The sequence below is a fragment of the Moschus berezovskii genome, chromosome 20, assembly GCF_049115385.1.
Source record: "Moschus berezovskii isolate FMDL1 chromosome 20, NW_MosBer_1.0, whole genome shotgun sequence".
Taxonomy (NCBI): Eukaryota; Metazoa; Chordata; class Mammalia; order Artiodactyla; family Moschidae; genus Moschus; species Moschus berezovskii.
This window is the reverse complement of record NC_142479.1, coordinates 42,544,852-42,572,192: the sequence shown is the minus strand read 5'-3', so window position 1 is coordinate 42,572,192 and position 27,341 is coordinate 42,544,852. Positions and strand designations below refer to the sequence as shown.

At 44.6% G+C, this 27,341-nt stretch overlaps 1 protein-coding gene across 4 annotated transcripts in view; it reads right to left on the bottom strand.

Moving 5' to 3' along the window:
• DNAH9 (dynein axonemal heavy chain 9) overlaps window positions 1–27,341 on the bottom strand; it is a 297,242-nt gene that overhangs the window by 156,145 nt on the left and 113,756 nt on the right. For all 4 annotated transcript variants that reach the window (XM_088828905.1, XM_088828906.1, XM_055407299.2 and 1 more), the window contains exons 28-36: window positions 26,461–26,565; window positions 20,306–20,463; window positions 17,910–18,048; window positions 16,547–16,834; window positions 13,262–13,472; window positions 6,461–6,588; window positions 3,902–4,010; window positions 2,600–2,747; window positions 1,763–1,937 (exon numbers count right to left, since the gene is read on the bottom strand). In XM_088828905.1, coding sequence (XP_088685031.1) covers window positions 1,763–1,937; window positions 2,600–2,747; window positions 3,902–4,010; window positions 6,461–6,588; window positions 13,262–13,472; window positions 16,547–16,834; window positions 17,910–18,048; window positions 20,306–20,463; window positions 26,461–26,565 — 1,461 coding nt within the window. The remainder of the gene's footprint in view (window positions 1–1,762; window positions 1,938–2,599; window positions 2,748–3,901; window positions 4,011–6,460; window positions 6,589–13,261; window positions 13,473–16,546; window positions 16,835–17,909; window positions 18,049–20,305; window positions 20,464–26,460; window positions 26,566–27,341) is intronic.

The following is a 27,341-nucleotide window of genomic DNA, read 5'->3' as shown; positions in this document are numbered from 1 at the left end:
AGCCTGCCAGGCTTCTCTATCCATGGGATTCTCCAGGCAAGGATACTGGAGTGGGTTGCCGTGCTCTCTTCCAAGGGATCTTCCTGACCCAGGGATCAAACCCATGTCTCCTGCGTATCCTGCATTGAGGTGGGTACCACTAGCACCATCTGGGAAGCCCTAAGTAGGAGAACACTAATAATAAGCGGTATTCTAAGAGTTTTACATGTGGACAATTAGAACAGCATCCCTTCATTTAATCCTTACATCTATCCTAGGAAATGGGTACCCCTATTATCACTTTCACTGCCTTTGTACACAAAGTTTTGGGTATCAGGATAAAGACACTTGGTCAATTTTTCTAGCTCTTTGTACCAGTAATGAGATTAAGGTAGAGAGATGTTAAATTACCTGTCCAGGGTCCCCAGGTAACAAGTGGTAGAGTTAGAATTTAAATCCAGAGTCCACATTCTCAGCCTCTATATGATGTTGCCTGGTAGCTAATGCATGCTCAGTCACTAAGTTGTGTCTGATTCTTTGTGACCCTGCCACTGTAGTCCACCAGGCTCCTCTGTCCATGGAATTCTCCAGGCAGGAATACTGGAGTGGCTAGCCATTTCCTTCTCCAGGGGATCTTCCCAGCCCAGAGACCAATCCCGTGTCTCCAGCATTGGCAGGTGTATTCTTTACTGCTAAGCTACCCTGGTAGCTAGAGTCAGTTGTAAAAGACTGTTCTGCCTAACCCTAATTATGTTGTTTCCAGGTAAAGTACCTTTCATTTGGAGAAAACTCTGTAAAATAAAAGGTTGAGAATATACAAAGCTTAGAGAATAGGCTGCCAAACAGCCTGAAACCACAGAGGTAAACACCGTGAGATAAATACTACTTTGTTTTTCTACTCATAGATGTCGATTAACCTTTGGTCTAACATTCTATGGTTCTTCTTCCACAAAGAAGGCTGAGTGATGAAGAGTTGATACCTTCAAACTGTGGTGCTGGATAAGACTCGTGAGGGTCGCTTGGACTGCAAGGAGATCAAACCAGTCAATCCTAAAGGAAATCAACCCTGACTATTCACTGGAAGGACTGATATTGAAGCTGAAGCTCCAATATTTTGGTCACCTGATGGGAAGAGTCAACTCACTGGAGAAGACCGTGATGCTGGGAAAGATCAAGGGCAGGAGGCCAAGGAAGTGACAGGCGATGAGATGGCTGGATGGCAACACTGACTCAATGGACAACAATGTGAGCAAACTCCTGGAGATGGTGGAGGACAGAGGGGCACGTGTCCTCCTGCAGCCCATGGGGTCATCAAGAGTCAAAAATGACCTGGCAACTGAACGACAGCAAAAGCTTTCTATGGCCAGCTCTGTGTTTCAGGGTGATGAAGATGTGATGGTTGGTATACAGTGGGACATGCTTGTTGTTCTAGAAGGTTCTTAAGAAGGGATTCCTCCTACACAAGACTATAGCACAGCACCATCCCACCCAAAACACACATCTTTCTAAGTAAGGTATTCACACCTCTAGTTTTTCAAATTCAATTAGCAACTGTTCAAGAAATTAGGGATACTTTCACCAAGTCAAAAAGCAACAAAACGCAGCTCAGTCTCATCTGTCTCATTACATGAAGCCCTCCTAAGGGGACTGACGTCTTCAGCAGAATCAGGGAGACACAACTAAATGGTTTGATGTCCCCATGTTAACTCTGACATTTAGCTGTTCTGTCTACCAAATCTTGGCTGGTTAGCGTGGGTGTTAGCCTCAGCACACACCCTCTTACCTGGTCCTGGACCAGTGCTCCGCCAAAAGCCCAGATGGCAGCAAACACAAAGTAAAGCTCATAGGTATCCTTGGGGCAGTCTGCAGGGATGTCCTCCTCGGTCAGCAGACACTCAAGAAGGTGGCACAGCATCTGGACTGTGCTCTGCTCTGGGACTGGAATTATCTTCTTAAATCTGAAGAGAGAAAAACCTAGATATGTTCTAAATCACAGGATTATTCCATCCTAGTGGTGCTGTTGGACAACTATGGAAACCTGCTGGTGTCTGTGGATTTGACAACTCCATGTGGCTTTGCAGCAGCAAAAGCTTTGGTATTATAGAGGCCCAGAGTGGCTGATAAGCAAACCATCTAGGTTCCCATCTGGCTCAGGGTTAAAGAACCTGTCTGCCAATGCAGAAGAGATGGATTCAATCCCTGGGTTGGGAAGATCCCCTGGAGGAGGGCATGGCTACCCACTCTATTCTTGTTTGGGAAATCCCATGGACAGAGAAGCCTGGCGGGCTACAGTCCATGGGGTTGCAAAGAATCGGACATGACTTAGCAACTGAACACCAACTACAACTTGCACCTTCCTCCAGATACACCTGTATAGCACTCACAGAAGGCTCTTCAAATCTCCCTTCTCTTCACTCACCTCTCTTCCTGCCTGGACTGACACCAGGCATCTCATCTCCATCCTAACGTATGTTCCCTCTGCCGTCTGCCACACTTGAGGGGACTGCCTGGGGACGTCTGACTTTGGGGACAGGACAGAACATCAGCAGGACACCAGGTGTGAGCCAACAGGCTCTTTGTCTCTGCTTTAATTCTTCGCCTTCCTCACTGCTTGGCCTACCTGGTTCTGAGCGCATCTAAGCAGGTTGGAAGGTACTTGTCAAATAGGATGGTTAGGTTGGCTCTCTCTGTCTGGATCTCTCTCTGGTCGATCCAGCTGCTCACAGGAGGGTTCCAACCCAGGTCTGCCGGGTTAATGTACAGGATCCCTGGGAGCATAGAGAATATAGCTTAGTGACATATCCATAGAGCTCAGGATATTCTTCACCCCAGAGTTATTTTCTCTGTTTAAAAAAAATGTACAGAAGACTGGCCTTGAAAAGAACAGAAGGGTTTCCCTGGGAGTCCAGTGGTTGAGACTTTGTCTTCCAGTGCAGGGGTGCAGGTTTGATCCCTGGGCAGGGAACTAAGACCCTACATATTTTGTGCCCAAAAAGCCAAAACATAAAACAGAAGCAATATTGTAACAAATTCAATAAAGACTTTAAAAATAGTCCACAGCAAAAAAAAAAAAAAAAATCTTGAAAAAGAGAATAACAGAGATCTGGCTGAGATCTGAGAGGGTTTGCTATTGGGATCAGCTCTGATGGCCTGATAATAGCTGATGGACAGCAGTGTTGAGAAGGATCCTGAGGCCAAATCCAGGCTCAGGAGGAAAGAAGACTGTGAATGATTAGCAATACTTGTCACGGTGAGGAAGTGTGCACATTCATGGTGGCCCCCAAAAGGATATTGTTTAGTTGCTCAGTCGTGTCTGGCTCTTTTGTGACCCCACGGACTGTATCCTGCCAAGATCCTCTGTTCATGGAATTCTCCAGACAAGAATACTGGAGTGGTTTGCCATTTCCTCCTCCAATGGATCTTCCTGATCCAAGGATCAAACCCACGTCTCCTGCAATGGCAGGCAGATTCTTCATCACTGAGCCACCACAGAAGCCCCTCAAAAGGATAAGTCCATGTCCTAACCAGGAAAGTTAAGGTATAAAGTCATCTTGCACCAAGATGTAGTGAGAACTTGTAATGCTCAATCACCTTCACTGGCCTCCATGGAAGCTAGAACTGGCCTGAAAGTAGCCTAATTTGAGGCATTTCTGTGCAGAAGACAGTAGTTGTCCAGCTCAGGGGCTATCCTCTTTCTGTTGCTGTAAACATTTCTGAATTGAGAAACTCACATGATCCTTGCTGTAGAGCACTGGCTCACTTTTGTGGGTATGGATTAGGGCTGAGGATTAGGCCAGAGTTTTGGATGGTCGATGTCTGGCTCCTGTTTGGAGCTTTGGTCAGAGCCAGTGAAAAAGGTATCACTAGAGGCACCTGTTTTCCGCTGAGGAGGTATGCGGCTGTTCCCACTTATAGTCCATACCTGCTCTGGAGACAGTGGCTGGCGTGGCTGTGCTCAGGTGGCTGATCTCAAAGAGAAGCCTCATGGTGGGATTCAGAGGGATCCTCTCATTGCTTGCCAGGGTCAGCACCTGGACACGGGGGAGGGGCGCAGCAGGCAGGGAGGAGTTAGGGTGCGAGGCCAGCTCAGGGGAGTTTGGCTTTTATTCCTGATGGTATTACGATTATAAGTATCTTTGAAAGTTTCTACAAAGTCCTCTGTCTCGCCTTCTGTAGCCCCTTGATCACCATCCCTGTGTACTGAGTCAGGATAATAAGCTATCTGAAAAGTTTAAGTGATGTCAGTGATTTGAATGAACTGGACTATATTGATGCTTTTGAACTGAGGTGCTGGAGAAGACTCTTGAGAGTCTCTTGGACTGCAAGGAGATCAAACCAGTCAATTCTAAAGGAAATCAGTCCTGAATATTCATTGGAAGAACTGATGCTGAAGCTCCAGTACTTTGGCCACCTGATGCAAAGAGCCAACTTACTGGAAAAGACTCTGATCCTGGGAAAGATTGAGGGCAGGAGGAGAAGGGAGTGACAGAGGATGAGATGGTCAGATGGCATCACTGATTCAATGGACATGAGTTTGAGCAAGCTTTGGGAGATAGTGAAGGACAAGGAAGCCTGGCGTACTCCAGTTCATGGGGTCTCAAAGAGTCAGACATGACTTAGTGAATGAACAATAAAAACAACAGACCATATTAAAAAAAATTGATAATTAAAGGAAAAGAGGTCAGGTTGCATGTAACTACTGTTTCTTTTAAAGGGCTCCCTCTGGAAGAGTATGTTCCATACATGTTAATGCCATCGTAAAACCTCTAATCTGGTGTGCTTTCCAAACAAGTTAAGTGCTACCAACTTTACAGTCTCTTTACTGGGAGTCAGTTTTCAATGTTTATGATAAAATAAAATAAAACATCCTCTCCATGATAAAGACTGACCACCACTGAGGACACTTGACAGGCTCAGAATGTTTCTGATCATCAGTTTCCTTTATTTATAAACAAACAAAAAATCATTAAAAAAAATATTTGAATAAGTGATTTAAGATTCTTTGCAGCTCTAAATACTGAATTGATCTACAAGTGGAAGATTCTAAAGGAAATTACAACAATGCTAAAAACATATGAGTGATGGCAGTGGCTTTGAAATAACTGAAAGTTATTATATGGGATGAATCAGTTCTGAGACACCTGTTAAAGGTGAAGTGAAAGTGAAAGTCACTCAGTTGTGTCCAACTCCTGCAACCCCATAGACTATAGCCTGCCAGGCTCCTCTGTCCATGGAATTTCCCAGGCAACAATACTGGAGTGGGTTGCCATTTACAGGCAGCTGAAATCAGGATCTTGAAGAGTTATCTGCAACCCGTGCTCACCAGAGTGCTATTTACAACAGCCAAGATGTGGAAACAACCTATGTGTCTGTCAGTGGATGAATGGATAAAGAAGATGTGTCACACACACACACACACAGAATGGAATACTACTCAGCCATAAAAAGAAGGAAACTCTGCTATCTGTGACAGCATGGATGGCCTGGAGAGCATTATGGTACATGAAATGTCAGACAGAGAAAGACAAACAATAGATTAATCTCACTTATGTATGGAATCTTAAAAAAAACCAACAAAACTCATAGAAACAGAGAGTAAATTGGTGGATGCCAGGGATGGGGGTATTGGGTGGGCAATTATAAACATCCCAGTTATAAGATGAATAAGTAATGTAACAGATGGTGACTATAGTTAACAATATTGTACTGTGTACTTGAAAGCTGCTGAAAGAATAGATCTTAGTACCATCTTTCTAGATTTCATATGCATGAATTAATATACGATATTTGTCTTTCTCTTTCTGACTTACTTTACTCTGTATAACAGGCTCTAGGTCCATCTACCTCAATAGGACTGACTCAAATGCATTCTTTTTTATAGCTGAGTAATATTCCATTGCATATATGTATCAAAATTTCTGTTTCCATTCATCTTGTCAGTGGACATCTAGATTGCTTCCAGGTCCTCGCTATTGTAAAAAGTGCTGCAGTGAACATTGGTGTATAAGCATCTCTTTCAATTATGGTTTTCTCAGGGTATATGCCCAGTAGTGGGATTGTTGGGTCATAGGGTAGTTCTACTTCTAGTTGTTTTTTTTTTTTAAGGAATTTCCATACTGTTCTCCAATTTAAAAAATTTAAAAAAGAAATAGATATTAGAAGTTCTCACCAGGCACACACAAAGGTAATTATGGGAAGTGATGGAGTTGTCAACTAACCTTACTGTGGTAATCATTTTGCAATATACAAATATTTCAAATCATCAGGTAGTACACCTTAAATGTACACAAGGTTTTATATACATTATAACAATGTTATATATCAACTCTATCTCAATAAAGCCAAAAAAAATTTTAAAAGACACCAGTAATTCCTTACTCAGGGCCAGCCCCACTGTGGAATCCAGGCTTTCAAATGTGCATGGGGAGCTGGTTTCACTGATGATTGGAGATGACATGGGGCTCCCCTTCCCCCTTGGTACCTTGTTATCGTCCATGACAGTGTTCAGAGATTCGATCCACATCGGATCAATGTCGCCATCCAGTAAAATCCATTTGGGCCCATCGTGAGTGATGTTGGCAAGCTCCCGCATGATAGAAGAGAACAGTCCTGAGAGGAACCACAGATATCTCAATTTCCAGGTCAACATCAATCTTCTTTCTCTTAACACAAACTTTCCCTATCAGCTACAGCCTTCGGAAGGAGGTGCACACAGGAAATTCAGGTCAGAACTGGCCATTTCTCCTACTTTACCAAAAGTCTAATCATGTCCAAGGTTCTGCTCTTTCTGTGTTCTAATCTGACTTTTTATGAGAATGACAACAACAGCAAAACTAGAAGAAAACCTGATGGCCCTAGTTTTTTTTTTTCCCCATTGGAGAAAAATCGCTTTACAAAGTTGTATTGGTTTCTGTCATACAACAATGCAAATCAACTATAATTACATATATTTATCCCCTTCTTCCTGGTGGCTCAGTGGTAAGGAATCCACCTGTCAATGCAGGAGCCACAGGTTCAATCCTTGGGTCAGGAAGATCCCCTGGAGAAGGAAATGGTCCAAGGTTTTAAAGTGACAAGGGACTGAGCAAATCATTTCAACAGGCAACTGCGACATGATAGAATTACATGAAACCTTCTTAGGTAAGGTTTTCATTCTTTGAAACTGCAGCCAGGAAAATCTTGCCAAACGCAGGCTTTGAGAGAAGGCCTGATGTGATTTTAGTTGGCATTACATGAAATTTATATTTTAATTTGGATTGAATTGATTTTTTATAATACTAAGCCTTCCCAGTCAATAATATGGTATGTCTTTTCATTTGTTCAAATATTGTTTTATGTTCCTTAATAAATTTTTACAGCATTTTCAATGGATCTCTTTGGCTAAATGTATTCCTAAGCATTTGTTTTTATTGTTATCATGAATGGAATTTTTTCCCCTGTATTTTCAGTTTTAGTTGGCTACTGTTAGTATAGAGATACGCTTTCAAATTTGGTGTACTTCACTTTATACTGAGTTATCTTTAATATTTTTTCTTATTGATTCTAGTGATTTTTCAATAATGTCTTGAATTTTCTAGATATAAAGTTGTATAATCACCAAACTAATAATTGTCTTTTTCCTCCAATTTGTACCATGTATTCTGTTTTATTGTTTTAAATGCATTTTCTAGACTTCCACAGGCAAAGGAGAATAATAATGCTGGTAATAGATCTCTTTGGTTTAGTCTTAATTTTAATGGAACTTGGGCTATTCTTTTTGGTTCTGCACAAAGGTTGGTATCAAAATTATTTTGGCTTCACAAAATGAAATAAGAGGCGTCCTTTTTATGATTTTGGAATTATCGTTTCTTAATTCAGCTACTGTTTAAAAATTTTTCATTTCATTAGTTTACTTTTTCTACTTCTCATTGAGTAAATTTTGTTAAAATTATATTTGGTTCAGTTCAGTTCAGTCGCTCACTCTTTGCGACCCCATGAATCACAGCACGCCAGGCCTCCCTGTCCATCACCAACTCCCGGAGTTCACTCAAACTCATGTCCATCGAGTCGGTGATGCCATCCAGCCATCTCATTCTCTGTCATCCCCGTCTCCTCGCACCCCCAATCCCAGCCAGCATCAGACTCTTTTCTAGTGAGTCAGCTCGTTGCATGAGGTGGCCAAAGATTGATCTCCTTTAGAATGGACTGGTTGGATCTCCTTGCAGTATAAGGGACTCTCAAGAGTCTTCTCCAGGTTAGGGAATCATCTATTTCTTTCAGTTTTTCAAGTATGTATGATCTAATTGTGTCTCTTTAATTCTTGTCTATATCTACTGTTAAATCGTCTTTCTAATTCCTTGTTTACTTTTACTCTCTCTTACCCCCATTAATCATGCTCACAACGGACTTATTGGTCTTTACAAAGAACCAATATTTATATTTATTTATCCTTCCTATACTTTTTTGTTCCTTCCCACTAATTTCAGCTTTTATCTTCATTAGTTTTTCCCATCTTTCTTCAGGTTTAGTTTATTATTTTTTGAATAATTTATTAAAATGGATACTGATTTCCTTTTTTCTAGCCTATCTTCTGTAATAATGAGAGTTTAGAAATTTTCATTATTGGCTTTAGATGTGTCCTAGAGGTCTCTGTATAAACACTCTTTATTTTGCTTCCAAGAAGGATTACAATTAAATTTTCCCTTTTATCCAGGGGCTTGGTATTTCTTGATTGCAAGTAATAAAATTATTTTTGGTCATTTTCTTGCTATTTGTTTCTAATTCTATTGTATTAGTATCAGATAAAGTGGCCTGAAAAACAGTACTTTTGAATTCATTACAATTTCTTCTACGCCCAGCTAAACTTTAAATTTTTGGAAATGTTCCATGAACCTATCGAGAAAGGAATATTTTCTATTGACAAGATGCAAAGTTCTATATCTTTGTGTTACATTGCGTTTGATGATACATTTCCTAATTCTTCTATGCCTATACTTATTTTTCTGTCTATTGAATCTTTCTAATATTGAAAAAGATGTATTAATATAAACCACTGTATTTCTATTTTTATCAAGTTCTCTTAAAATTTTTTGAAGAGTTATATTCCATTTACTTGGAAGGTCTCTTGTTTAGGGAACACAGATTTATGATTATTATAAACTTTTGTAGATTTCTCCATATTTAATGTGTATATTTAATAAAATTTTAATTTAAAATTATCCCACTTTAAAATTTGAATTATATTATGTGAGCTTAAATTTAAGGTAGAAGAAGTATCTAAGACTAGCAAAGATATTACAGAAAAGTACTGAGGAGGGATTTACCTCATCAGACAGGAAAAGGATGTAAAATGATAATAATTAAGATAGAATGACATTAGTACAGGATTAGATAAATAGGCGATGGAACAGAATAGAAAACCCAGAATCAGATGTCAATACAATTTTCCCTTTCAATAAGCAAATTTCAAGTCTGTGAATTCAACCAGCCGTAGACTGAAAATATTTGGGAAAAAAAAAAAACAATTCTAGAAATTTCCCCAAACCGAAACTTGAATTTGCCATATTCTACAATGGCAACCCACTCCAGTACTCTTGCCTGGAAAATCCCATGGACAGAGGAGCCTGGTGAGCTGCAGTCCAGGGGGTCGCTAAGAGTCAGAAACGACTGAGCGACTTCACTTTCACTTTTCACTTTCATGCATTGGAGAAGGAAATGGCAACCCACTCCTGTGTTTTTGCCTGGAAAATCCCAGGGACAGGGGAGACTGTTGGGCTAACGTCTATGGGGTCGCACAGAGTCGGACACGACTGAAGCGACTTAGCAGCAGCAGCAGCAGCAGCAACTATTTACATAGCATTTACATTGTTTTTGCAACTATTTACACAGCATTTACATTGTGTCAGGTGTTATAAGTTCTGTTCTGTTCTGTTCAGTTGCTCAGTCGTGTCCGACTCTCCGCGACCCCATGAATCACAGCACGCCAAGCCTCCCTGTCCATCACCAACTCCCGGAGTTCACTCAAACTCATGTCCACAGAGTCGGTGATGCCATCCAGCCATCTCATTCTCAGTCGTCCCCTTCTCCTCCTGCCCCCAACCTTTCCCAGCATCAGACTCTTTTCCAGTGAGTCAACTCGTCGCATGAGGTGGCCAAAGTATTGGAGTTTCAGCTTTAGCATCAGTCCTTCCAATGAACACCCAGGATTGATCTCCTTTAGAATGGACTGGTTGGCTCTCCTTGCAGTACAAGGGACTCAAGAGTCTTCTCCAGCACCACAGTTCAAAAGCATCAATTCTTCGGCGATCAGCTTTCTTCACAGTCCAACTCTCACATCCATACATGACCACGGGAAAAACCATAGCCTTGACTAGACGGACCTTGGTTGGCAAAGTAATGTCTCTGCTTTTTAATATGCTATCTAGGTTGGTCATAACTTTCCTTCCAAGGAGTAAGCGTCTTTTAATTTCATGGCTGCAATCAGCATCTGCAGTGATTTTGGAGTCCCCAAAAATAAAATCTGACACTGTTTCCACTCTTTTTCCATCTATTTCCCATGAAGTGATGGGACCAGATGCCATGATCTTCATTTTCTGAATGCTGAGCTTCAAGCCAACCTTTTCACCCTCCTCTTTCACTTTCATCAAGAGGCTTTTGAGTTCCTCTTCACTTTCTGCCATAAAGGTAGTGTCATCTGCATATCTGAGGTTATTGATATTTCTCCTGGCAATCTTGATTCCAGCTTGTGCTTCTTCCAGCCCAGCATTCCTCATGATGTACTCTGCATATAAGTTAAATAAGCAAGGTGACAATATACAGCCTTGACGTACTCCTTTTCCTATTTGGAACCAGTCTGTTGTTCCATATACAGTTCTGACTGTTGCTTATAAGTAGTCTAGAGATAATTTAAAGTTTCCAGGGGAATATGTACAGGATAAAGCAAATACTACTCCATTTTATATGAGAGCTTGAACATCTATGGATTTTAGTGTCTGCAGGAGTTCCTGGAACCAATCCCCCAGGGATACCAAAGGAAAGCTGCACATGTGAAAAGTTGGAATTTAAATTCAGAGATAAAGGATACTTTACTTAATAAATGGAGATTTTACAGTCAATTATCCATTTGGGAGGAAATAAAGCTGATTCTCTACCTCACCTCATACTTTGTGATCGTTCAAGTCTGACTATGTGCAGCCCCATGGACTGTAGCCCACCAGGCTCCTCTGTCTGTGGGATTTTCCAGGCAAGAATACTGGAGTAGGTTGCCATTTCCTATTCCAGGGGATCTTCCTGACCCAGGGGTTTAACCTGCGTCTCCTGCATTGGCAGGCGGGTTCTTTACTGCTGTACCACCTGGGAAGCCCAGCTAAGCCCCAACATAAATTTCAGATGAGTAAAAAATGCTAATGTGAAAAGAATCTTTAAGTCCAAATTTATGATATTATGCCTCTAAAATTAGAAAGAGTCATAAACTAAATAGGAATCCCAGATGTTAAAAGACTAGACAGACATAATTTCCTTTTATAAAGTACATGGTAAACATGTCATGAAGTATCTGTAGACAAATGGAAGACAGATAAAAACCATTAGTGGTGCATATAACAGATAAAAGTTTAATGTCTTTGACATATTTAAAAAAACACTTACACACTGATAAGAATATAATAAGGAGGAATAAAATTACAAAAGAGCCAATTACTACGGCCACTAAGAAGGAAAATATGCTAAGCTTCATTAATAGTGAAATAAAAATTAGAGAGGCTACTCATTAAGTCCCATTTTTCAAGGCCTCGATGGACGACCCTAAATTAGAGGAATCCAGGCATATCACTTTGGTGACACAGATCTGTATAGTCAAAGCTATGGTCTTTCCAGTAGTTATATATGGATGTGAGAGTCGGACCATAAAGAAGGCTGAAAGCCGAAGATTTGATGCTTTCGAATTGTGGTGTTGGAGAAGACTCTTGAGACTCCTTTGGACATCAAGGAGATAAAACCAGTCAATCCTAAAAGAAATCAACTCTGAATACTCATTGGAAGGACCGATGCTGAAGCTGAAGCTACAATGCTTTGGCCACCTGATGCAAAGAGCTGACATTGGAAAAGACCCTGATGCTGGGAAAGACTGAGGGCAGGAGGAGAAGGGGGCGACAGAGGATGAGACAGTTGGATGGCATCATTGACTCAACGTACATGAGTTTGAGCAGACTCTGGTAGATAGTGAAGGATAGGAAGCCTGGCGTGCTATATAGTCCATGGGGTTGCAAAGAGTCAGACACAGCTGAGCGACTGAGCAATGACAACAGGGAGTACACCCTGACGTACTGGGATGTTAGGAGGGACCTGAGATGACCTCATTCCGGAAGCCACACTGCTTTTGGAAAGAGATCAGATCAGCTTGCGGAGAGTTTTCTCCATTTTCTCTTCTGCTCCCTCCCAGTGACAGGATACCCTTTCAACCCCTATCACAATTTTCAGTTCTCAGAAGGTGATGCTGAGGTCAGCACCAAGTGAGCATGGGTTTTGGACAGTCTGAATCACTGTAGAAGGGACCAGCTCCTTGGCTCCAGGAACTCTTGCAGACACTAAAATCCATGGATGTTCAAGATCTCATATAAAATGGAGCAGTGTTTGCATTATCCTACACACTTGCACACATGCATGTGTGCTCAGTCGCTAAGTCGTGTCCCACTCTTTGTGACTCCATGGACCGCAGCCGGCCAGGCTCCTCTGTCCACGGGACTCTCCAGGCAAGAATACTGGAGTGGGCTGCCATTTCCTTTTCAAGGATTGAACCCACGACTCCTGCAGTGCAGGTGGATTCTTTACCACGGAGCCACCTGGGACGCCCCATCCTATACACATCCTCCTGTGGTCCCAGGATGCTCCTGAGATGAGTCTTCTGTAGCAGCCTCCCCGTCACTCCTGGGCTGGTACTGACAGGGAGGTACCCTCTGTGGGATGCTAGCCTGCCTTCTCCTTTGGGAATGAGAGGTGGGCTTCCCTGCCTGACCCATGTCAGACCTTCTGCCAGGCAATGTGGGAACCCCATGACTTGCAGTCCAGAATCATAGAACTGCAGCTGAGAAGACCTGCCCTGTTTATCCTCTCTACGAGCTGAAAAATCCCCAAGGAGAGAAAGTACCCCAAAGTATGAGGCTCCTTTCCAAGCCAAAATCAGTTTCTTTGATTCTTTTCACCTCCTCCCACGCCAAACTGATCAGCTCAGCTTTCCCTCCTCCGCACCCTCCCCACTGCCTTCTCATTGGCCCAAGTAGCTAAGACAGAAGCATCCCGCCCTTACCATCCTTCCATTCTCGTGTGGCTGGATTGATGATGCCAAAGAGCTCATCGTTGGTGACTGCTTTGGGGTTGAGGTCAGTCCAGACAGGGCGGCGTTTCATGATCTGGTAGGTCTTGTGCAAGGACCTCAGCACCTGCGACTTGCCAGTTCCCGCGCTGCCCACCAGGAACACAGAGTGCCGTACCGCCAGGAGCTCCTCCAGCTGGACCACCTGGGAGACACAGAACCCGGCCAGAGGGGCCCGTCTCTCACCCACATCCCACCGCTCCCCTGGGGGCAGGCTGATGCCTGAAGAGAGGCCTGAGGCCAACACAGGGAGGGTTACTCCCCCCAGGATATGATGGGGTCCTAAATGTCGGGGCAACATAATTCATTTATTCACTTATTCACCATGTGAGTAGTTATTAGTAACCACTAAGTGCCAGAGAGTGTGTCTTGTGAGAAAGATTCAGAGATGACTCTCCAGCTCTCCCTGATCTCACAGTCCGATAGAGAAGCAAGTCATATTGACAAACCGCTATAATGGAAGGAGATAATTGAGATGTGGGTCCAATCCCTGTGTCAGGAAGATCCCCTGGAGGAGAAAATGGCAACCCACTCCAATATTCTTGCCTGGAGAATCCCATGGACAGAAAAGCCTGGTGGGCTACAGTCTATGGGGTTGCAAACAGTCTGACATAACTGAGCACACGCACACATGCATGAAGGGCATAATTGCTACGGCTGATGTATTTACTAAATGCTGTGAAAAGAGATTGTTGTTGCTGTTCAGTAGCCAAGTCATGTCTGACTTTTTGCAACCCCAAGAACTGCAGCACACCAGGCTTCCCTGTCCCTCACCATCTCCTGGAGCTTGCCCAAATTCACATCCTTTGCATTCGTGATGCCATCCAACCAGCTCATCTTCTGCCTCCCTCTTCTCCTCCTGCTTTCAATCTTTCCCAGCATCAGGATCTTTTCCAATGGGTTGGCTCTTCACATCAGGTGGTCTAAGTATTGGAGCTTCAGCTTCAGCATCAGTCTTTCCAATGAATATTCAGGGTTAATTTCCTTTAGGATTGACTGGTTGATCTCCTTGCTGTCCAAGGGACTGTCAAGAATCTTCTCTAGCATCACAATTTGAAAGCATCAAACCATCCCTGGAAGAGGGAATGGCAACCCACTGCAGTATTCTTGCCATGAGAACCCTGTGAACATGAATATTATGGCGACAGATAGGAAGAAACAGTAGATTTTATATAGAAAAAGGGAATATGAAAGGCTTCACAGGGGATGGGGCATTTGAACTGGGGCTTCAGGGGTGGGTAGGACTTTGCCAAGAAGATGAATGGGAAGGCTATTCCAGGCAGAGGAAATAGCACAAAGACTCGTGGTGTGACAGAGCATGATGTGGTTGACCAGATGGCTTGATGAGGCTGGAGTCAGGGAGCTCCTTGGGGGACAGTGGTTGCATGGAAAGCATCATCACTCTTGTTGTAGTTTGTCTTCAGGCTCACCTTTCTACACTCTGGTAAGCTTATTGGAATGAAAATGTGATCCTGTCCCTGTCATCAGGTTGTCCCTTCAGTGGTTCTCCCAAGTTTTGGTGATGACATCCCAAATCCTGACACTGGTTTAAAGGCCCTGTCGCAATCTGGCCCAAATCAGCTTCTAATTTTGTCTCTCATCCCTTAGCATACACACATTCCAGGTAGAGGACTGCCTGAAGCTCTTCAATGATTCTCTTTCCCATTTATATGCCTTATCTACTTTTGATGTCCTTTTTCTTACAGACCATGGAACTACTGCCTTGATTTGGGTTAGCTGCTTTCTAGGTCTGCTGACCCCGGTAATTCAGAGACTTCCCTCATTTGATTCTTGAATTTTTGAATCCCGTGACATTTGTTTTTCATCCATGTTTTTTTGTGGTATGTTCTATAGCATAATAGAATAGGATGGCTATGTAATATCAATAAAATCTGTAACTCCTTGAAACTATCTGATAATCTGGTACATAATGGAGTTTTGAGATCGTTTCCCCTCAGAACTTTGAAGGAATGGTTTCCTTGTCCGGTACTACCTGATATTGTTGGTGAGAGGTTCTGACATCATCCTGAATTTCATTCCTTCGCGGGTCACCTGTACACCTCAATCCATCACCCCGCCACAAAACTTTCATTTTTCCCTCTTGACCCTTGACTTCTGAAATCCCGTTATGCTGTGTCTAGACGTTCCCCCCTCCTGGTTGCTTTCACTTCTCTTCCTCATTCCCTGCCCTCCTTCACTACCTGCGCTGAGCCCAGAGCTGCTCCGAGGTTCTGCTTGGCAGACCAGCTGCCTCCTGGCTCCTTGTCCCCTGAAGCCCTTTCTACACCTGCAACCCCCCTCTGCTCTGCTTGATCTGTCAGTCTTCTTTCATCCTCTTTTCACCTTTCCAGAAATTTACTGTTATATCTCCTTCCCAGTTTTCACACTTCCATGGGATTATTCCTTTCCAAGTTAATATTGGGTTGTGGGTTAGTCACTCAGTCGTGTCCGACTCTTTGCAACCCCACGAACTATAGTCCATCAGGCTCCTCTATCCATGTGATTCTCCAGGCAAGAATACTGGACTGGGTAGCCACTCCCTTCTCCAGGGGTTCTTACCAATCCAGGGATCAAAATTGGGTCCCCTGCATTGCAGGCAGATTCTTTACCGTCTGAGCCACCAGGGAAGCCATCTCTGCCCTAAGTGTTATTTTTGCCAAACAGTTTTGCAGAAAGTAATGTCTCTGAGATGCATCAATGTTATTATGGTGCATGAAGTAATTCACGGGAAAGGAACACGATGTAACAGAGCCTGGGTCTCATTCCTCTGAGAATGTGAACCCCCGATGGTAGGGCTCTGTCCTTCTCTTGCATTCCTATGACACATTCCACACTGTGGGTGTCCCTCTAAAGAGCTGTTGCTGTTCTTTAGTTGCTCAGTCACGTCCGACTCTTTGAAATCCCATGGACTGTAGTCTGCCAGGCTCCTCTGTCCATGGGATTCCCCAGGCAAGAATATTGGAGAGAGTTTCTATTTCTTCTTCCAGGGGATCTTCCTGAGCCAGGGATCAAACCTGTGTCTCTTGCATGGTAGGCAGATTCTTTACCCCTGGGCCACCAGGGAAGCCCCTATAAAGAGCTACTGAAGTGAACTGAGTTTTTGCAAAGTCGATGAATATCTGTACATTGAGAGCAGCCTTTTGGATTAAGGACGAACTGTAATCCATTGTCAAAGAAAAGAAGAGACAAATCTCGGGAGGGAGGAAAAACCCCATGTACCTTGAGCACAAAGTTGTCCTCAGCCTGGAGTTTCAGCTCCATCACCGCCTTCCTAACCAGGGCTTCGAAGTCGAGATCTCTCCTCCGAGGGACATCCAGGGCAGGAAACAGGTCCCCGATCAGGCCCAGGAACACTGGCATGTCGTCAGTCACGATCTTGGGGACGTTGAAATCTCGCAGCGAGCGCATCAGGACTTGGTCCTCAGGCCGGTTAGGATCTCCTCGCTTCAGGGATCCGGCCACCACCAGCACAGACTTGATGGCCCTCAGGCCCCAGTCGTAGTGATCCTGGGGGAAGGGGGCTGGTGAGACCAGAGATGCTGGAATGCGGGACCCACGGGCTCAGGCTCGTGTCAGCAGAATTAGATATCATGTCACTACTAGGTCACTTGTGAGGTCAAGGTGGGGGCAAAAGAAAAGATCTACAACATAGCAGATGAAGATTCTGGGTTCCTAGGTCCTGGTCTGGCCTGGAAAGAAGCCACATTTAAGGACCAGAAACAAAGAGCACTGGGGTGCCATTTGATGTCTGACTCTCTCTCCCTAGTCTTCTTCCCAGATCTAATGTTCCTTCAGGCAGAGACCGCTCCCTTCAAGGGCTTTCACTGGCCACTGCAATGTTTCTTACGGGACACTGGTAGTCTACGAGGTGTTACTAAGTATTGTACTAAAAAATGGAGTGTTATGGCCAAACAGGTTTATTTTTTAAATGCTAGGCTAAGTTAAATTTTTTAGTTAATAATAAACATGTATCTTTATTATCTTAGCTAAGATAATAAACATGTATCTTTATTATAGAAGTTTCCTTGTTATAGTATATTTATAGAAGTATCTTTATTACTATAATAAGTCTGCAGAGTTTTGAATATGCTTATGGGTACAGTGACTATCTATTATGAAACTGAAAAACTGAAAGTCACTCAGTCGTGTCCAACTCTTTGCAACCCCATGGACTGTATAGTCCATGGAATTCTCTAGGCCAGAATACTGGAGTGGGTAGCCTTTCCCTTCTCCAGGGGATCCTTCCCAACCCAGGGATCAAACCCAGGTCTCCCGTATTGCAGGTGGATTCTTTACCAGCTGAGCCACAAGGAAAGCCCAAGAATACTGGAGTGGGTAGCCTATCCCTTCTCCAGTGGATCTTCCCAACCCAGGAATTGAACTGGGGTCTCCTGCATTGCAGGCAGATTCTTTACCAACTGAGCTATGAGGGAAGCCCATAAGAGGGAAGTCTGGTGAGTGGCTCAGACAGTAAAGAATCTATTATGAGAAGGTGCTATGTCTAATACCCCAGCTCCAGAACCCATCCAGAGCTGGGACAATCACACTTGAGTGGTCACCTGGTGTAACCAGGGAGGGTTACCTGTTTAGAGAGAAGCTCTTTGCACAGCTGGTAAAGGGTGATGAACTTCCTGGCTAGTAACCGTGCCTCAATGAATCCTTCGGCCACCAGCATGATTTCACAGATCAACTCAAAGTCTGGGACAACCATTGCACAAGGCCTGTGAGAGGGAGACATAGGGCTGACTGTGTCCCCAGCCATGCCTGGAGCTTGTGAGACAAGAGACACTGGCTGAGATCACAGATGCAGGCATGTGTGAGGGTGGAAACTGAGACCTCGGCAATGATTTCATCGAAGATTTTCAATGTTAAAATGAATTAATAAGGGTAAAGGGAGTAGACTTGCCCACTCAAGGTGATGGATGATATGATCAGATGGGGACAGAAGTGGAGCAACGACTCAAGTCTTGCAAGCTAAGTCTCGTGTGCCTTACACAAGGCACAGATTAGTGAAGCCTGAGTAATTAGCAGGTTACAGGTTAGTAATTAGCCCCACATTATCACAGATTTGGGGCTACTGTTGAGGAAGCGAGTCTCTCTAATCTCTCTGGTCCTCATCCTGAAACTTGTCTCCTCCAAGTCCAGACCCTCAGAGATTATTCTACACTTATTTGCATACAAATGCCAACGCCTAATGCCAAGAGCTGAAGTCAGTACCTGTTAACCCCACCTTGCCACAAAATGAGAAATAGAATACCAAAGGGAATTTGTATCTGCATATAAGAATTCACTGTGATTTTTTCCTTCTAGTTCTAGTAACATTTTATTTTACAGTTACTTAGTTTTTAAAGAATTTCTTTCCCTTGTATTTCTTTTCTTTTTTTTAAAAGTCTGTATTGAATTTGTTACAATATTGCTTGTTTTATGCTTTGGTTTTTTGGCCATGAGGCACATGCAATCTTAGCTCCCTGACCAGGGATTTAATCCCCATCTACTGCATTAGAAGGCAAAGTCTCAACCACTGGACTGTTAGAGAAGTCCCTGTGCTGTGCTGTGCTTAGCCGCTTCAGTTGCGTCCGACTCTGCAACACTATGGACTGTGGCCAGTCAGGCTCCTCTGTCCATGAGATTCTTTAGGCAAGAACACTGGAGCGGGTTGTCGTACCCCCTTCCAGGGATCTTCCTGACTCAGGGATCAAACCCATGTTTCTTACATCTCCTGCATTGGTGGGGGTTCTTTACCATTAATGACACCTGGGAAGTCCAGAGAAGTCCCTACAATTACTTAATTTTAAAATTATTAGGTATGAAATAGGAGCCTAGAGTTGTTACATGTCTTTAGAGGAAAGTTATGACGAACCTAGATGGCGTATTAAAAAGGAGAGACTTTACTTTGCTGACAAGGGTCTGTATGGTCAAAGCTCTGGTTTTTTGGTAGTCACGTATGTATGGGAGAGTTGGACCATAAAGAAGAGTAACTGATGAAGAATTGACGCTTTCGAACTTTAGTGCAGGAAAACACTCTTGAGAGTCCCTTGGACTGCAAGGAGATCCAACCAGTCAATCCTAAAGGAAATCAGTCCTGAATATTCATTGGGAGGACTGATGCTGAAGCTGAAACTCCAATACTTTGGTCACCTGATGGGAAGAACTAACTCATTAGAAAAGACCCTGATGCTGGGAAAGACTGAAGGCAAAACGAGGAGAGGGCAGCAGAATATGCGATGGTTGGATGGCATCACCGACTCAATGGACATGGATTTGAGCAAACTCCAGGAGATAGTGGAGGACAGAGAAGCTTGGCGTGCTGCAGTCCATGGGGTTGCAAAGAGTTGGACACGACTGAGCGACTAAACAACAACCACGCATCATCTCCAGGAGTGTCACTCGGCACTACTGTGTGTGGAAAGCAACTTGGCAATGTGTGTCGAGAGCCTAAAAATGTTTCTCCCTGTTAACTCGGTGATTCCATTTCTGGGAACCTAGCCAAAGAAAATAATCATGCATACAAAAAAAACTACTTATGTATATTTTACCATGACGCATAAATTTATTTTAAATGTCAGAAACAGTCTTAATGTTTAACTACAGGGGACTTGCTAACTACATTGCAGACCATGCACTTGATAGAATAAAACATAGTCATGAAATGAGATTTCTTAAGAATATCTAACAGAAGAAGAAACTATTGATGATAGGATTATGATAAACTACGAAGTTAAAGAACAATGCAAAACTGTGTGTAGACCACAAGCATATACTACAAATGCATAAATTCTATGCCTGTAAAGAAGAACAGAACATAATTCAGCAAAAAAATCATTTTACTGCTGATGGCATTAAATGTGTTTTATACAATCTACTTTTTAATATATGTTCTACATTTCTTCTAACATATACGTCATATGTTTTCAGTGGAAAGAATAAAGAAGCTTCTCTCTGGGGTCCTTATAAGTCCAGGGCAAAGTGGGCACTCACCTGAACAGAGCCTTGAGGTTTTCGGGCAGCTCTGTACGACCAGCGTAGCCTGGGTTCATGGTGATGAAGATGCCCACGGATGGGTTCAAACTAATCTCCTCTCCAAGGAAGTTGAACCGCTGCTTCTTGTCTCGAATTGCATCTTGAATGCTTTTTACCTGGTGAACAGTTCATGGGAAAACGCCCCCTCTGCGTTCCAGGGGTTGGATGGTGGCTAAGGCTGGGACCCCAGGGTCACACTGAAGGACACGCCTGAGGCCTGAGCCCTGAGCCCTGAGCCCTGGACCCTTTATTAATGGGCACTGGGTGCGTGTCCAGAGGAAATCTGGCCACCTCTAGCCCCATGCCCATGCCTATCACGTGGTGCCTAAGAGGTTGGAGATGGACAGCCCTGAGCACTGGTTCCCTCCCCCACCCCCCATACTGACTGCTGTCCTGAGCACAGATCTGGATTAAGTCGTGGGATCCCCACCAGGATCCTTTGAGAGGGGCTCTTTACTACCATCATCCCCTTTCTCTGTAAAGAATTGGATGCACCAAGAGGGGAGTAGTTTCCCGAGCCCTCCACAGCTGCTCTGTGCTGGCGTCTGCATCAGGATCCAGGCCTGTGGATTCTGCAGCCTGGGCTCCTAGCTACTACAAGACGGAGAGAAGGACCACCAGGACCCGCTGGGCTTGCTCTAAGGAGTGAGTGAAATAAAGTCCACAGGGAGTTTAGCGCACACACCAAAATGCTCAAAAACAGCGACCAACATGGAAACTGTTACCCTGTCCTCCATCACTGCAGTGTAGTCCTTCTCTGGTCTTAACTCTCTCAGCTTCTCCCCCATCTACATTTCTAGAACAGGCCTGGAAAGCACAGGTGAGTCCAGCAGGGATCGGGTGTCTGGTGAGGAGAGGAAAGAGCCACAGTGGCAAAGGGAGGCTGGGCCAGATGCCCAGGGGCTAGTCATGTCTTTCTATAGAGATTAGAGTTTTTCTTAAATGTGGTCTGGAGCCGGAGGGGATTTAAGCTGAAGCTTGACCTGGTCAGATATAGATTCTAGATCATTCTTAGAGCAGTGAAGCAGAGACAGAAATGAAATTCACCTGTTTATTTCCACACCTGCTGCTTTGGGAAAGTGTGTGCAAAAATGATCAGCAGCAGAAGGAGGGAAGGCAAAAGGGGCTCCCTTGTCCAGCCAGGCCCTAGGACATCTGCAGAATCGGGAAGTCGGGGCCAGTGAAAGGTTTTGAATAAACCTCAGGTGTATCAGCGGTGCTCAGGTGTTTAGAACAGTCAAGGGTTCCGTGGAGATTGGGCTGCAGGGATGTGTGTCTGAATATGCGTGCGAGAGAGAGAGAGAGCAAGACAGCTAGAGTGTATGTAAGAGAGAAGGAGAGGGGAAGAGTTGGTCTATAAATAACAGAGAGGCAGAGAGCTGGGCCATATACCAGAGCGAGAAGCAGAGGGAGAGAAACAGGGCTGATCACAAACACGGGAAATAGAGAGAAAGAGGCTCAGGGCGAAGTAACTGGAGTGCGTATAAGGCAGGAGAGGGGAACAGCCGGATCGTAAACAAGAGAGACAGAGGGAGGAGAGGTGGACAGAGAGTTGGAACTGGAACACTTAACGAGAGAGAGACAGGCACACAGACAGACGGAGACAGAGTCAGGAAGAGGGACTGGAGGCAGTGGACCGTCCCCCACGGGTGAGGCTCTCAGTGTCCAGAGGGCGGTTTCTGCCAGAACGCCCAGCGGTTCCACAACTGGGATTCAGCTTCTTTCCCAACTGAAGCTCTAATGACAGAATTGCTGAGCTCGCAGTAATTAGCTTGAGACTGAAACTTCTGCTCCGTGCACAGGATGTCCATGCGTCCTGGCCGAGGTGGCTTCCAGAGCCCGGCACACTGGCCCACAGCCCACACTCTGCTGGTTCCCATGGCGCTCACAGCACCACTGTGCCATGGGGCCCCTCACTGCCCTCATCACCCAGCGAGGAATGTGGGGTGAAACTGTCACAACAATGTACACCAGCTATATCCCGATACAAAATTTAAAAATCAAAATAAAAAACCCTGCCTGGCTCACTCCATGCTTCTCTCTGCAGGGGCAGATTGAAGTCTGCTTTCTTTGGGAAGTGCAACCCACTCGTCATATTTTACACTTTTAAAAATGTTTCTGTGTTTTTACTTTAGACCTTAGACTCCTCTATAAATGGTGTTACATGGGAGCTCCCCTAGCTCTGAGACACTAGCATTTATTTGTTCAGGGCATGAATTTTTGAAACACTGCTGTGCTGGGTTCTAGAGCCCCTGCTAGCTGCTCTGCTGTGTCTAACTGCTTCCAGCCACAGCCCAACACACAGGGCTTGAATCTATGGAAGGGACACCTGACCAGGGAGCATGGAGGGGACCCAGGCTGGAGGCTTAGGGTAACGGCTGGCCCATATAACCCAAAGCCTAGGGAGCTGATTGCAACAGTCGTGGCAAAATTCCAGAAAAAAGGAAAGTAGTATCTTATATGTTTAAAAAATAACAGAATAATTGTTCTTGGAATTGGTTTACCTTTCCCAGTTGGATACATAATTCTGCTTAAGCAATCTGACAGAGAAATGAAAATTTCCACCTACGAGGACACTGAGGCATGCTCACTTTTGTAGAAGTTACTGGGAAGAGGGACATGGACATGTGAGGAGCGGAGAGGAGAGGCAGGGAGGAGAGGGGAGGGCGGGGGAACTGTCACAGCTGCTGCAGCTTCTGCACCAACATGCCAACCTGGATTGCGGCGTGAACACAGTGCAATTTTCTCCTCTGGGGACTATGATTTTAAACAGTAGCAGCTCAGATTTTGCCCAGGTGGCTGTCAGACCACTTTCTTGAGAATGTGTCCTCAGATATATTCCTGGATGAGAATGTGAACACATCAGGGAATTCCAGGTTGAATTGATTTCATTTAACTCCAGAAGCAAAAGGCAACTGATCTTGGAGACCTCATTACTGCCCTTGTGTTGGGCAGTTTCAAAATTAGGGAAATTCAGTGTCTGTCTGTTATACACTGGGGACAGTGGCTGCTGGGCACTGCCTCATCAGTTAGGACGCTAAGTTTGCTAAGAGAGCCTGAACCTGGGCCAGCTGAGAAGGAATGAAGGGTGTAGAGGAGACCAGAGAGACTAGGGAGTAGACCCTTCTTCCCTGTCCTGTGCGTTCCATCCTTCTACCTTTCTTCAAACCATTTCCTTCAGGGTTCAAGTAATAATGATAGTAATCATCATCACCACCACTCCACCATCACCACCACCACCATGGTCATCATCACCCTTAGCGTCATCACCATCACCTCGACCACCACCACCATTATCACCATTATCACCATCACCACAACCACCACCATCATTATCACCATTATCACCATCACCACAACCACCACCATCATCATCACCACCATTATCACCATTATCACCATCACCACAACCACCACCATCATTATCACCATTATCATCACCATCATTATCACCATTATCACCATTATCATCACCATCACCAGAACCACCACCATCATTATCACCATTATCATCATCACCACAACCACCACCACCATTATCACCATTATCACCATCACCACAACCACCACCACCATTATCACCATCACCACAACCACCACCACCATTATCACCATTATCACCATCACCACAACCACCACCACCATTATCACCACCATCACTACAACCACCATCACCATTATCACCACCATCACTACAACCACCATCACCATTATCATCACCATCACCACAACCACCACCACCATTATCACCACCATCACCGCAACCACCACTACCATTATCACCATTATCACCATCACCACAACCACCACCACCATTATCACCATTATCACCATCACCACAACCACCACCACCATTATCACCATTATCACCATCACCACAACCACCACCACCATTATCACCATTATCACCATCACCACAACCACCACCACCATTATCACCATCACCACAACCACCACCATCATTATCACCATTATCACCATCACCACAACCACCACCACCATTATCACCATCACCACAACCACCACCACCATTATCACCATTATCACCATCACCACAACCACCACCATCATTATCACCATTATCATCATCACCACAACCACCACCACCATTATCACCATTATCACCATCACCACAACCACCACCATCATTATCACCATTATCATCATCACCACAACCACCACCACCATTATCACCATTATCACCATCACCACAACCACCACCACCATTATCACCATCACCACAACCACCACCACCATTATCACCATTATCACCATCACCACAACCACCACCACCATTATCACCACCATCACTACAACCACCATCACCATTATCACCACCATCACTACAACCACCATCACCATTATCATCACCATCACCACAACCACCACCACCATTATCACCACCATCACCGCAACCACCACCACCATTATCACCATTATCACCATCACCACAACCACCACCACCATTATCACCATTATCACCATCACTACAACCACCACCACCATTATCACCACCATCACTACAACCACCATCACCATTATCACCATTATCACCATCACTACAACCACCACCACCATTATCACCACCATCACTACAACCACCATCACCATTATCATCACCATCACCACAACCACCACCACCATTATCACCATTATCACCACCATCACCACAACCACCACCACCATTATCACCATTATCATCATCATCACCAGAACCACCACCATCATCATCACCATTATCATCATCATCACCACAACCACCACCATCATTATCACCATTATTATCACCATCACCAGAACCACCACCATCATTATCACCATTATCATCACCGTCACCAGAACCACCACCATCATTATCACCATTATCATCATTATCACCACAACCACCACCACCATTATCACCATTATCACCATCGTCACCACAACCACCACCATCATTATCACCATTATCATCACCATCACCAGAACCACCACCATCATTATCACCATTATCATCATCGTCACCATAACCACCACCATCATTATCACCATTATCATCACCATCATTATCACCATTATCATCACCATCACCAGAACCACCACCATCATTATCACCATTATCATCATCGTCACCACAACCACCACCACCATTATCACCATTATCACCATCACCACCACCACCATCATTATCACCATTATCATCAACATCACCACCATCATCATCCATCATCACCCTTATCATCATCACCACCACCACCACCATCATCAGCATCACCACCACCACCACCATCATCATCCATCACCATCATCATCACCATGACAGAACCACCATTGTCACCATCACTCTCACCACTACCACCATCATAACAGAGACTGACGTCTGTTGTGTGCCTACTCTGTGTACAGCTTTAAGTTAACTCATTCAGTAATTATTACAACCAGATCAAGTAAGCTCTTAACCCCCTTTACAGATGTGAAATTTGAGATATGGACTTGCCTGAGGGCACATGGCTAGTAAGTGGCAGGACCAGAAGTGAACATTGGTAGTGTGGTTGCACAGCCGACACGCCAAACCACTTCTGCCCTGCCTTGTCTGGCTAACTCTACCAGAACCCGCTTCTTTCACAATCCCAGATATATGCGGAACTTGGTCATACAATCTCTGGAGCCCAAGACGAACTCTCTGCTGACTTTGGTCTATCTGGCTCTCGCTGCTTCCCTTTTGTCCCCTGGCTGCTCGCAGGGACATGTGGAGACAGCCTGGTGGTAGCCTCTAGTGCTAGGTGCGGCATTGGGACACCACAGGTGTGAGTGTTCATGACAGACAGTCCTGTGCCTCTTCTAAGGAGCTGGGCTCTGCCATCTTGCTGAGCCTTTCCTCATCCCCAAGAAACAGGTGCATGGATGTTCTTTCTTCCCACTTTACAGAGGAGGAAATGGAGACTCATGGCCAGTATATGGATTCCCTTTTGCAGAGGCCTGTAGGATACCCTGTCCTGCACCCAGGCCTGATTTAAGCAGATAGAGAAAATGCAACGGGGGAAGGGTGAAGAGAGGGTGTAAACAAGAAGATGCAGAAGTCCTCAGTGCTTGGCGTGAAGACCACACACTTCCATCAACTTTTGCCCCCATACCTGTACCGCCACCACTGACAAGACCTCCACAGAGATTCGATTAAACTCGTCGAAACAGCCCCAGGCACCAGTCTGAGCAAGGCCCTTGTAGATGTTGCCGCAAGACTGCAAAGAGATGTACAGAGATTAAATTACCGTCCATGCTAGGCTTACCATTACATGTGTAAGTATTGATAATTTTCTATCCCCTTTATCCCAGAACTCCTGGTTCCCTAAAGACCACTGGTTAGAAACTGGTCAATCCTAAAGGAAATCAATCCTGAGTATTCATTGGGAGGACTGATGCTGAAGCTGAAGCTCCAATACTTTGGCCATCTGATGGGAAGAGCTAACTCATTGGAAAAGACTCTGATGTTGGGAAAGATTGAAGGCAGGAGGAGAAGGGGACAGCAGAGGATGAGATGGCTGGATGGCATAGTCGACTCAATGGACGTGAGTTTGAGCAAACTCCAGGAGATGGCGAAGGACAGGGAAGCCTGGTGTGCTACAGTCCATGGGGTCACAAACAGTCGGACACAACACAGCAACTGAACAACAACAACAACTATTGCATATATCTAATCTATCTCTCTCTCTGCAGGCACGCTAAGTCGCTTCAGTCATGTCTGACTCTTTGCGGCCCCATGGACTGTAAGCTGCCAGGCTTCTCTGTCCATGGGGTTCTCCAGGCAAGGATACTGGAGTGTGTTGCCATGCCCTCCTCCAGGGATCTTCCCCACCCAGGGATGGAACCCACGTCTCTTACATCTCTGCTTTGGCAGGCGGGTTCTTCACCACTAGTGCCAACTGGGAAGCACCAATCTCTCTTTCACTCATTTAACTATTTATATATCAGTCAATCATCTATCTATCCATCTCCATTTATCCATCTGCCTACCCCT